The following is a 14646-nucleotide window of genomic DNA, read 5'->3' as shown; positions in this document are numbered from 1 at the left end:
GAGTATAGAAACCATGATGGTAAAAGGAAACAGATAAAAAAATAAGATCAATGACGAAATAATTGCTTAACAATATATTTTATTGTTCTGCTCGTTGACAATAACGAACGTGGTAAAACTATACGTTTATTGTGGCATGATTCAATTTTAGACCTACCTATTAAATGATAATAATATCACTTAAAACAATATAACTAGACGATATTATTTTAAATTATATAATGAATTTGAGCTTATTGTCTGAAGGAAATAGAAATGTAGTTATTTTTAAATTACTCGCTCACTGACGAGATAAAATTTTTAAACCATGAATACGAATCGATGTTTTTTAGCACCCAATCAATAATAATATATTAATATGGTGTGTTGATAGATGAGATTAATATTGAAATTAACATTTAAGTATAAACATCCGAGTTAATGCAGTTTCGCGTTCATAATCTCCCCGAACAGTTTTAAAACAAACGAAAAATATTACAATTCTTATTTCTAGTGTTAAAAAAAAAAATTAAAAAAATAAAGTTCTCACGTTTAGAATAAAAATAAATAAAATGATGTTTTTAGTTTTATGATTAACGGTCCAGGATAAAGTTTCTGAAATAAGATAAAAAAAGCATTTATATAGCATATACAAAATATATAATATAATATACAGAGCAACGTATAAAATATTTAAGAGTTGAAAATGTACTATTTTTTTTTCGTTGAATAAAAAATATAATACGTTAGCCAGTCGTATGGGTACTTTAACATTTTCGTTAGACATATATATACTACCTATATTATCACTACGCGCGTATATGCGTATGTTAACGCCCAAATCATATACGTAGGTGTAATTATATATACTTACATACATACATACATACATACTATACATGCGTACACACATATATACATAATATATATTATATATACGTTGTGGTCTGGCAGACCAGCGAATTAAAGACCGACACACTCTCGTTTATGAGCTGAGTACACACAGTAACACTGCAGCTTGCCAAGTGCACGGCGACGACCGGTGCTGATATACGTTTGGAACGTGAGAAAAAAATAGCGACAGCGGACCAAAAAAAAAATAATAATAATAATAATAGTACAAACAAGTTTTCGGGGGCTTAACAATTTTACACGGCCGTTTCACACGTTGCCGCGAAAAGTGCTAAAATCAGCACCGGCGGGTCCGAATTAAACACCGTAATAATTCACCGGTGGGTAGGTATATATACACCTCTCTGCCTCCCCCACCACCACCCACCCATATAGGCTATATAGTTTATGGCGATATAAACTATATATAATATCGGTGTGTGTGCGTGTGCACGTGGCACCGCGATGTCTGCACAGGTTAATAGGCATTAAAAACGTCGAGTGTCAAAATGTATGGTGCGAGTAAAACCGTTGTTGCTGTTTATGCTAATCAAGCAGACCAGATGATTTAATAATAATATTATAATATTATTACCGACGCGTAGTTATACGTATATGATAATATATAATATAATTTATAATGTTGTACTCGGGAGGGACGTGTCCTCGACGGGATTTCCAACTGGTCGCGTCCGCGCCGACCGATTTCGAGTGGCCGTGACCGTGTCTCGTGCGGGTGTGTGTGTGTGTGTGTGTGTAAAGGGTGGTGGGCGAGTGGGTGGTTGACGGGTGCAGAGGGTGGAGGGGTTATTTAAAATTGGCTGCAACGAGACCGTGCGCGCCGCCACCGACGACTTATGCACTCGACTGCCAGCAGACCTGTCGAGTGTGTACGTGTAGTTGTACGTCGGCAAATGCATACCTACCCATTATTATGTGTATATTGTTATGTCGGTGCTCGAAACGCGAACACAAACGCCTCTTAGCGATATTATAATAATTATCCTCTGACCGACTTTCGAAACCGCGGCGCGTTTGGCGAGCACAATAAAATTTAATATATTAATTATTATTACTATGTAATGTTATAATATTAATATGATATGGCTACCCACGGGAGACTTCAGAGATTTGGTTGAGGGTGGGGGGGGGGGGCTAAGTCATAATTTTCAGTATAGTATAATATGTTTTTTGTTTGTACCTAATTATGTTTTTAACAATATAGGTACAATTTTTTTGAAATACGGCCTGAGGAGGGCTCTAGCCCCTTCCCCTTCTCCTCCATCTCCAGCCCCTGACTACCTAGTATTATATTATTATACGTCGTCGTACTGGTTTGGCCGTTTATAGTGTTTATACGGACCGCATTTCACTTGTGCACCAATAAAGTCATAATTGTTGGAGTCCTGCAGGAGATAAGTCATGACGTTAAATTTTGATTAAAAGACTAATACATTTTGTCAGTTTTTAAAAGTAGTCAAACAAACTTTATTTATTCTTTAGTCGTTTACTAAGAATTTTCACTATAGTTGATTACATATTTCATATTTTTTCATCAACAGTAAAAAGAAAGTATATTAACCTATGTCAATAACTGCAATTAAACAACGTCGTAGACTATTATAAAATATATTATATTATATTCCATGGAAAAAATTACAATCAATGCGTGTGTAAGATAAGATGCTTTTAAATCCGATTGCATAAAGGTATATACATCCTAGTTTACAACCTCGAAGCATATAATGTGCGAATAAAAAATAAGATAGGCGTGACCTATGTCGGCCGAAGTTGGCTATATTTAAGTTTGCAGTACCTAATCTACGTAGCCACTTTTGGGTCCATTCCGTATAAAAACATGCAAATACATCAACGTCGAGCTTTAATGTGGTTTACCCAATAACTACTGCCGCGTGTACTCGGTACAGTTTGTTATTGTTGTTGAAACTAGAAAGGGACAAGTAATTTTAGATTCCGGTTTAGTCAATATATAGTCGATCAAGCCCTTCTGGACGGCTTAGCGACGGATCAGTCATATTTATTTACCGATGTTGTATAATTTGAGTTTTGAGTTTTTTATATTATAATGTATATAGAGATCCAAATAAAGTTCAATGGACATAATATTATGTGTAATTATACGTCATGGTTATCGGTTTTACAAAACATTGAATTTGCCTATACTTTGTAGGACTAATTTTTAATAAAATCCTATTATTTTAAGTCAACTTCATACTTTGACGATACAATAATGAATTAAGCAGCCCGGTGCCAGTTTTTTGAATTTTCCGCAATTCTATAAAATTTTATATTTTAGTTTCCGTCTTAATTATTATAATACTTTTCCACTAATCTACTACCCGACACCTAATAAAGGGGGGTTGATAGCGTGTATTATATCGAAGAAAATTACTTCACGGTTATAATTCTCAGGCCTTGTAGAATTGTCGGATTTTGATACCTATTTTTTTATCTGAAAGAATATGACTTCCTACAGGTTGCATCGAACTTTAAAAAAAAAAATATCAAATTTGGTTGGTTCTACAGAACAGAATCAAATGTTTGTATTCCCGTTGAGCGTATTTTTGGCAACAAAATTACATTGGTACCGTGCGCACTAACCCTGTACACAATATTAGTCATTTCAATGTCAATTAAACACATAACACCTAATACCGAACCAAAAAATCTTAAAACTTTAAAATTCTACTTCTGAATTAATATTTAATATATCGATTATTTAGACATTAATATCTATGTAAATATTTTAATTAATACTGTTGCTAGTATAAATGAAGCTGTGCTTGTACACACCATATTATGTTGAATGTTGATACTGGTAAATAAAATAAGAGCAGCCTAGTCTAGAAAAAAATAAACACTTCAAAAATAAATTATGGATTGTTTATAATATTATTTATTATAATTTATTTAAAATCTGGTTCAATATGAAATTAATATTCAACATACTTTCTTTGTGTAAAGTAATATAATATAAGGTATTTAAAAACTCATTAAGGTAAAATTTTTGTAAATAAAAAAAATAATAATAATAACTTATAGTATGGTGTACGATAAAATACTCAATATTTTCTGTAGTATCTCAAAAGTGCTATAATACAGTGATTTAATTTTTCGATTCTCAGTAGAGGAATGAAAAAATTGATTTTCTAACGACGTCTGTTTTTTCTTGAAGATTAGATTTTTGATTGTTTTTCTTTTTTTACAAAAATAACGTCCTCTAAAAATAAATTATAAATCTAAACACTTTTCCATATTATTATATGGTTGTTGACATTTATTTTTTAGTTAAATTAACAGAACTGTACTAAGTGAACCACAATTATAGTAGCTTTACCATAAGATCCATCCAAAGTTGTATTCTTAACGTGTAATATAAAATTCTTTTTTCTTCTCTTTTCTTTACCAAATGCAATAATTAATAGTCACAATAGTAACTTTACAATTAATACAAATCTTATCATACATAACTAATATCAACATTTAGTTTAATTTCGCAATCATTGATTTCAAAAACCAAAAAAATAAATGGAAATTTTTTTTAATACTATATTTTATTCTATTTTCTATTACAACATGATTATGTTATAGTTTTGTTTCTATTATAGTTAATACGTGTATTTAACTACTACGGTTAATGGCGTTTCTAACGGTGGATTTAAGCATTTAACTATTTAAGATACAGTATATTGAAGTTGAAAAAAATTATTTTAAATATGATACAAAACTGTTTAATTTATTGTAGTCACGTCATGTGATATAAAACTATGTGTATCTATATGTTATATTTTCTGGAGCAGGACGGAGAGCTTGTCTCTTTGAGGAATTGAAAAAGAATCGATGACATCTCTGGGTTGGGTGCCAGTACTTTACAAAGATTGCAAGGGAGCAATTAATATAATATATTATATTATTATAACTTTAAGTATCATACATTTTGCCAAGAAACGATGCTATATAAAATTAAAACACACCAACAGTTTCAACAAAATTCCCCCGAGTTTCCTAAATAACTAAATTCTAAATAAAAACAAATCTTACTTTACTAACATTTGGTGTTCCGTCTCTTACATCTACGTATTTTTTCGTCTCGGTACTTATTTTAATATATTTGAATCATTCTAAGTTTAATTTATCGTTGGTTTTTGTGGTTTAAATTCTTATTTTGGTTTATTTTACGTATTTTTGTGTAAGTAAGAGTAACTAGAATAAGTGTTGCAGTGGGGAAAGTCTAAGTGCAATGTTGTGTATTTTAGGTGTAATACCATACTAAAATGACTTAAAAATGCAGAGAATTTTGTTTTCAAGTTAAATTCTAATATTTTCCTTTAAAATTAATATCAATATAATTTTAAATTATGAATACATTTCAGTAATCTCTTGGATATTTATCTTCGTAGTAAATAGATCCATTACTTTTTTTTTTAACAACATTTTAGTTTTAAATAATAATACTTTTATGTGTACACCATGTCCTGCTATGTTTGTGTCATTCATTAACTTTTTAACTTAATAAACTTTGAAAATTATGACTAAATTTATCACTAAATGTAAACTACATCTATTAAAATAAAACTGTGTGTAATCTAAATCTAAATATGTATTTGTTATTTTACCTAAACATTTAGTAAATTTTGAAATATAACTAAAATTATATAATACTATAATGTTTTCAATAATATTATGTTGGGCTTGCAAGTCGTGTGTACACGTACAAATATAATGAAACACTATGAAAAAAAATTGTATTAAATACCTTAGTAATTATAGGATTTAATAGAATCGATTTATTTTGCAAATACATTCAAATAAATTATTAATTTTTATAGTATTCGAATGACGAGTGCTCTGTTAATTACGTAACCCAAGCATAAAAATCTATTCTTCTTCTTTCTTGTTCACATATAACATGGTAAAATCTATTTATTTTAATGTTACATAATGTTATTTAATGTTTTCTTTACAGAGGATAGGTACTGCCCACGGAGAAGAGCTTCCATATATGTTCGGCGCTCCAATGGTAACTGATGGCATGAATCATTTTTCCAGAAATTTCACAAAAGCAGAAGCTTTATTGTCTGACGCTATGATACTCTACTTGGGAAACTTTGCAAGAACTGGGTAAGTGGCTTTTGCTTCGTAATCTTTTATCAAATTTATTTTTAATTTCGTAAACAATCGTTTGTTTGAATGTTGAAAATATTATGTTTTGAAATTTGAATTTCTCGTTTCTTTTTCTAAAAAAAAAACCAAGCTGACACATTTAAATTGAAATATATATTTCTTGTAACACAACCATAAAAATATTACCGTGTTACTATTTATTATTATAATGATATCGGCAACACTGTATAAAATATAGCAATATTTTTACTTCTAAGTAATAATTTTAACGAAAATCATGCGAGAACTGTTACACATTTTGTTTGTATTATTAGATTTCATTTTTTTTTCTAGAATGTTTTTGGTTTCATTAATATTATTATGTTCATCGTATAAGTAACTGGAGTGTTACCTTTTTACTTTTAGACTTTATGCTATCATACTTTAAATATTAATTGTGGGGTGGTAACATCCTTTTTCACCTTATTAGTTGATTGTTAATAATTATAATCCACACATTTATTATAACAATATAATAGTAATTAAACATTACCTTGTGTAATATACCTATTACACAACTTTATATTCTTTACGACGTATGCATTCATTCAAATATGAGTTTCAATCAGTTTTAAAATTATTTTATTTTAATTTCTGATGAGAAAACTTTTTATTTAAATCATATATGTTTTAACTTTTAATTGTATTCAACAAAACGTTTTGATCAGATATTATCATAATTAACGAATTAAATTAAAAATGAGTATTAAATCACTAATCTTTTAATTCCATTTCACTTATTCCAATCTAGCTGTATTTTATTAAATTGTACACGTGCACCTGTATGGTTTATTCAAATGCTAGTAGGTACACACCATATAATGTTAGGTATTCAATCATATTAATCCACCAGTATACCGCATGGTTAAAATTAAAAAATACAATATGACTTTGGTAACAAATTGAGTTTGTAAATATTAATCAATCGGCACGACGGTATTTTATATTAAAACAATTCACAAATCAGTTATCTGAAATTATTAAAACGTATAAATATAAAAATATAAAAATGTAAAAAATGTATAAAGGACTGATGATTTAGTTGACGATTTAACTCACATAATATACCAGCTAGCTTCATTTTAACCAAACCCAATAATTTATCATAATATGTTATTATTATAATTTTTTTTTTTTGATTTGACACGAATATAAATTATAATATTATTGATAATACGAGTGAGAAAGAAGAAAATTATGTGTTTTAAATTATTTCAATGGTATGACATGTTTTAAGATATTAGAGACGTTGTTAATAGACTTTAAAAAAAATACAGTATACCGTGTAACCCGATCGGAGGAGTTAAAAGCTGTAATATATGTAACGAGCTCAGCTAACAAGGCATCTGAAACTTGATCAGGAGTTATGGCGTATTCTCAAAATGTCCCATAATTTTCATTTAGAGGTTTAAGCGAAGCGGATAATTTTACAGGATAGAATATTATCACTTGCTATGCGATATATATACACGATGATTCTATAAGTTTTAATAAGGAACGTTACAAGTATTGAAGTATTATATATAATATAATATAATCGTAATAGCTTCGTTATAGAAGTTCCAACCAAGAATTTGTCAAAAAGTTACTCGTCACGTATATTAAAATAATATGCATATATAGGTACAGTATATAATACAATAATACGAACATATTTTACTTGCATATTTCCATTTTTCAAAACCAAATAAAATCGTATAATAACGTTATAACAATGCGAATATAAAACTATGTCTTACTACGTTTCATATTATGCGAACAACGAACGCACATTTGACATTTTCCTTGGAATAAAGTTATTTCAAAACATTAAAAATAAATTTTGATGATAAAGAAAGTATAGTGATTATGGATTTATATCCCTTTTAATTGCATATCCTGGTGTTCATAATAATTTCAGTTTCTAGTCCTCTATTACGCCTCTAATAAACATGACTTCTGATCAGACTTGATGTTGGAATTGGACTTGAATCAACTTGGAATAAAAATACAAATTATTCGTAGAAATGATTTTCATTATAAAAATATTAACATTTTAATAGGCATTTCGTCGGATACAGATATTTTTTGAATTTTTTCGCAATCTTAAATTACATTACAAACATAATTAAAAATATAAGCCGATTAAAATATTCAACGAAGTGTTCATCCAATGATTAGGTTGGGAATAAAATTACCTGAACATTTTCCAGGTTTAATACATAATTTATAACGATCATTATGATTTTAATGACCAGGATATTACTCGAGACAATATAATATTATAAATATATTTAAACTAATAAAACACGTGTTTTGTCTGTATTCCTGATTGAAAATTATTAATGCGACGGATAAACTATTTGCGCGCTTTAAATTCACTTTAGATTTAGAATAATATCTTCTCGAATCCATTATTCCACGATCAAATATGAACAATCGTGGCGCGTTCTAGACAAACGATTCCGTGGTGTCTCTTAAGGATTAGTACCATAACTATACCAACTATATTATACCTAAGCATAATGATATTATGACTTATAAATTAATTTTTGACAATAATTTTTGGTCTCACACGTCTTCTTGCACCGCGTTGTTTCATTGTAAATTAATTTGACTCTCCCGCAGCTCCCACATCAGTAGCGATTTATCGTTCATTGTTGTAGAACATGTTATTATTATCTCCCATTGTTTAGCGATCCACACGGGATCGTGGCGGTAGAAGGTGAAAAACGGTCGCCGCGCAAGCTACAGGCCTCAGGTGATTGTAATATTAAAGCAATACACTAAACATATATGTATAATAATAATAATATTGTGTATAATATGTGATATGCATACATGTGTATGTATTATATATAAGTATAAATATACGTCGGATACCCTCACCACCTCACGCCCCTTCCAGTAAAAAATCAATGCTTCACTTGGCTGTATTCTTTTTTACATAGTTCCAAAAGGATATTGAATGAATGAAAAAAAAATGTCTCTCGATTCACTGTCTTGCCACCACCACTACGCATACTTTATTTTTATTTGTTTTATTTTTTTAATTCAATTACTAACACATTTTAGATTATTTTCATGGACCCGTGAAAGTTATGAGTGTTCGGAAATTAAGAGATTTGCTCCCTTGGCGCGGCGGCAAAGGCAATACCGCCGACGCTGAGCTCACCAATCATATTTTTGTTCAAAAACATCTGCCTCGTTTTGGATTAAAAAAAAGAAAATAAAATAAATAAAATGGGGACAAAAAATATAACATCTTGGAACGTTTCCATTAAAAATTATCAGAAATGATTTAACTTTTTGAATTATACTCTGAGAATTCATAAATATGTATAAGTTGTAACTGGCCAAAGTATATAATAATATTAACAAATAAATAAAGATGTGTATAAATTCGATGAAATATTGTACCTATAAATATTCGATTATAATATAATATCATTGTACAGACGGTCAAAGATATAATATGACTTTTTATGCACATGCAAATAATCGTTTGTGGTGCTCTTATAAAAGATGTATATAGATGTATATAGAGATGTATACATTGTCATACAGTTTCCACTGTGATAAGTCACACGAGTTTTAATAAAGTTAAAGCCACGGAAAAATATTTTATGTTATTTTCACGGAAATAAAAACAATACTAGAAATAATCATACGAATTATTTAGGTACTACCATGGCTCAAAATTATGTTGTGCATTTATTTAATCGTCCTAAAACATATTCGAAGAGGATTCATTCTGACGATTCTGAGTAAAAATTAACGAAATAAAGTAATGAAGGTTAATACCAAGTTTTTGATTTGAAATATTAATTATTTTTGATTTATTGTCCTCGCCGAAATATAGTTATAATTAATCGTAACTCATAAGTCTACACAGTACGCAGTTCTTTAAATTTAATTAAATGACAAGAAATATATTTCACCGGCTAATTCTAAATTATTCAAATCACTTTTAACGTTTTCGATTTTATAAATTTAAGCATGGGATATTCTTTAATAATATTGTTAATGTTCTTAATGTTTTCATTTTTTTATTTTTATAATTTGTGTAAGCATTAAGTTTTTTATTTCATTATCCCCAACTTAGAAAAAAAAATGTTCATATATTCACTTAATCCACAAATTGTATATTATTTAATTATATTTGTTTAACATCCTCTGACACTCCAACTCTTTAATTGTCCTATATTTTAAATAAAAACTTATTAATATAAAATTTAATAATAAAAAAAAATTTTAATTAAAATAACGTCATAGCAATTATAGTTCATAACATCATGTATTCATATCACATTTTATCTGACAAGTTAGTTAAAAAAATACGATTAATATATTCTATAATATTATGGTTTCGATAATACCGTCCATAAGATAATAGATGATCATTTTTATTTTTATTTTGAACTGAGTTATTAGCATTTTTAAATTGTAATATTTAATGCACTTTTGACTCATGTTAAAATGTATTAAAACTTGATAAGACGCTTCCTACATAAGTACATAAAATGAATATTGTTGTTACCATTTTGTTTGATGACATGTAATTAAAATATTACAACTAAAAAAAAATTATAATATTATGTGAACTGATGTACTTACGTAAATGTGCAACGTTACGCGCTTGTAAGATGGAAACAAAAAATGTTTTTGTAACGTCATATCGTATGCACTGAATAAATAAAACAGAAAAAAATTGAAAAGTTCGAGTCAAAAAAGTTGATAAGAATAGACAGTGCAAAATAAGTTTAACATCAATTTTGTTTCAAATTTAAATTATATTTTCCAGATACTATAAATTAATATTGGTCTTTAATATTTTTATTGATTTATGTATAATTATTATATAAAATATTTCTCAATGTATTTTCATTATAATGATGCATGAATAAGTTTAATTATTTTTTTTAATGAAAAATGTTGTTTTAAATAATTATTTTTTAGTTACCTATGTTTGAAAATAAGATTATATTTTTCACGATTTGATTTTCTCTTGTCCATTAAAAATAAATAAATTATTATTACAATCATATGTATACATTTTATACTTTTTTTGTGATAAGTTTCTATATTATTTTTCAGACATTTGACCTATTTTTCAGACAGTTAATATTATTAACAAACGTATTCTATACATAATATTCTGCATTACCTCATAAAATAGTATATGAGATAAGCTAATTTTAGCTGATGTGCAATTATAATAATATTGTACACTGCTCATTAAATCATCATGTAATAATGTATTTGCAAAGCAAAGGATCTATAAGCTAAATTTAATTAGGCCTTTATGGATTTTATTAAAACCATTAAACTAGTCAGGCTTCACGCATTACAAATCCTCGGGAATTGGGATTATCGCTAATCCCTACAGACGTGATTTTATTTAACATATTTCCATTATGGTTAGGCTTAAATATTTGGACAGAGCTCATTTTGAATAATACTTGTCTCCTATAGTATTGTTCTCTGGTACTTCCTATGTAACGTTTTTTATCAGCAGTTTTTTGTATCTCTTACAATATTAAGTTACAAGTAATTTAAATATATTTAATATAGGTATCTGGTATATATATTAGTTTTTTTTTGTTTTCAATGATCAACTCGTCGAAAAATAATATCATTCGCATTGTTATTTAAACTTTATTTTGTTTTGTATAAATGTGAAAAGATTTAAATACAAAATTTCTAATCCGACTATTTTAAATGCGCAGTGGTTAAACCCAATTACCTACAATGAATCTGGTATGTATAATAATAAACGATATACATTATAAATAGGGTCTTCCAGATATTTGTTGGTGATAATAATGTTGGGGATTACATACAATGTTGGTTCTTATGCGGCGATCCCCACCATTTTTGTCAAACAAAATTTAGTAAACCCTGTATGGTAATAATATGAGCTATAACCCAACGACGGTTGATCAATATTTAAATTCAAAGCAATAATTAAAAATTCAGGACAGTGTGCCTACTTGCGGAAACTATTGAAAAAAATATTACGCTCCTCTGATATTATAATATTAATTGGATTTCTATAATTGGACATTAGACAGCTGGTGCAGCCAATCTGTATAAATAATATTTTGTAAGATATTGCTCGAAAATATTACAAACCGACAACGACTGCGAACAACATCGATCGAATATATTTTAGGCCGTCGAACCACCGCACCCTGACAGGATTCACGTCGTCGTTTTTTTTTCGGTATCTCTGGTATATAGCTGGTAGTCACGCCGACTCGATATACATTTTATAACCGTCGATACGCGTTGCGTTTGTCTCGTTCGTGCGTAGGTATACGCTGTTACATAGGTAGGCAATGTTGGCCGCACGCGGAACCGGCGCAATGCGACGACGACAACGACCACGATCGACATTGTATTATATACCTAGGTAATAGTATATAATACGTAAAACTTAAGGGATCGGCATTCAGTATATTATATATAGGTGCCCAACTCCAGTGAATAGTATATTAAATACCGCTTAAGCCCGAAAATCCCAGTGAAAGTCTGCGGGGTGGGTGTGGTGGGTTCGTGATGGTGCGGTAAAGGGAGGAGGGACGTGAAGTCGTTTCCGAATGTCCGCGATTGTTGAGACCCACAGTGGCGGCAGCGGCAGGATGTGCCGCCAGTAATCGCTGCGGATCGTCGGCCGGCGGCGGGGTGGTAGTCGTGGCTCGTCGTAATGAACGGAAATTTTTGCGGTTAATTAAAAACGATTTCGATCTGTGTACATTGCCCGCCCGATGGGGCGAACCCTAAGATCGCGTCGTCGCCACCGCCGCCGGTTCGTTCAATATATTTTAATATGTATATAATATCATATTATTATAAGCGTGTATATATTGCCGGTGTGCGCTAGGAAAGTCAAACGGACCGGAAATAAAAGTGAAAAGGGGGAAAAAAAAAGAACGAGGACAGAGGGAATAATACCATCGAGGTTGACCTTAATTACTCGCCGGCGGCGGGTTTGATGAGATAAAACACGACTAATAATTTAATAGGTTTTGTGCAGTTGACGGTTTCCGAGTAAAATAATTATTTTAAACGGGGCGGTGACAAGACAAGTCGTTTACATTATATTTAATGTACATATTATCATTATATTATTATATGTGTACACAGGGAAAAAAAATCGGTGGAATAAATAATATATGATGCACAAAATGCGCTTAGTCAATATATTATTACGTATTACAACTGTATTAGACATTACAGTACGACTAGGTCCGTCCGCATGACACGTTCGAGTGACTTCAACGCTATCGACATCGACATATCATTCGGTTCGCTTGAACAATGTTATATACCTTTATACGATTCTTATGACGTGGCGTGAACTTTATCACGTACGTGTACTTACAAGATATATGAAAAGGTACTGCAAATCGTAGGTACTTTTCTGTGAAACGTGGTTCGATTAACAGCAGAGCGATATCGATGATGCCATTTTGTCGTATAAAAAAAAAACGTTATCGATTGTCCGTACTATCGACGGGCACCTATTTTAGGTTAGGTTAGGTTAGGTTATATGAGTTATGATATACCTAACCTAAGACATAGATTATATTAATATAACCAATAATCGCTTCGTCGCTCACATCGATGTTTATATACCTATGTGCCTCGCGGCTCGTGCCGTTGTTCTTTTCGTCGTACCTAAATCATTTTGTATAATATTATTTTCTCTGTTTACGTTTCACTACTGTCACTGCCTTGTGGAAATGTGAAATCGTCGCCGTCGTTGATAATTTCTATAATATTATGGTGTAATAATATTAATGTATGCTGCTATAGTTCACCTGTGTTTCCGCCTACGACGACTATTATAGTGACGACGCTAAATTCTACACGATAAACTCGCGACACCGAATAATTTTTCATTGGATTAAAATCATTAAACCATGCAGGAATAAGACTACGAAATAAATAGATACCACGCCCTTTTATATACATTTGACTTTATATGGGTAGTTAATATTTACACAAAACGGTTAGGTAGGTTAGGTTAAACATTTTTTTTTTTAATTTTTAATTCTAAGACACACATATTACAATGTTTTCCTAATTGTCGTCAATTTCCTTCATACTCTTTATTTTAGTTTTATTTCAAAATTGCGACACTGACAGTTTTAATACCATTGAGTGCCGTTAAATAAACTTTTAGAAATGGTCAACAAACTTAGTTTTCAACTAGAAATATCTTAGTCGGAGGTTATCACATTAACTTCAATTAACTAGTGGCACGTAATAATTCATAGGTTTAAAAATAAATTTCATAAAAATATACAAATACAATTTAACTTGTACTGGTCTACTTTTACTGTATCAGAACTAGATATCTGTTTTAGAGGGGGGGGGGGGTACGGTTGGATTGGAACACGTGTGTGGATGTGCGGCAAGGATTTATCACTAAAAACCCGGGTGGTCACTAGCCGGTGCTTGCACTCAAAACACGTTTCTTAGCTGAATGCATCCACTGCGCCAAGTCAGTGAAAACATTTTTATTATTAATTTTATTTAATAAAAATTAGATTTTTTACTGTAATTCACTGACTCTAAATAATATAGGTGGTAGCTTATTCCATA

The 14646-nt window shown here is 30.1% G+C and overlaps 1 protein-coding gene across 3 annotated transcripts in view; it reads left to right on the top strand.

Annotated features, from left to right (window-relative positions):
• LOC132945961 (neuroligin-4, Y-linked-like) overlaps positions 1-14646 on the top strand; it is a 454653-nt gene that overhangs the window by 426508 nt on the left and 13499 nt on the right. For all 3 annotated transcript variants that reach the window (XM_061015804.1, XM_061015805.1, XM_061015806.1), the window contains one exon: positions 5858-6012. In XM_061015804.1, coding sequence (XP_060871787.1) covers positions 5858-6012 — 155 coding nt within the window. The remainder of the gene's footprint in view (positions 1-5857; positions 6013-14646) is intronic.

This window comes from Metopolophium dirhodum, chromosome 5 (genome assembly GCF_019925205.1).
Source record: "Metopolophium dirhodum isolate CAU chromosome 5, ASM1992520v1, whole genome shotgun sequence".
Taxonomy (NCBI): domain Eukaryota; kingdom Metazoa; phylum Arthropoda; class Insecta; order Hemiptera; family Aphididae; genus Metopolophium; species Metopolophium dirhodum.
The sequence above is the reverse complement of the archived record's forward strand: the minus strand, read 5'-3'. Positions and strand labels throughout refer to the sequence as shown.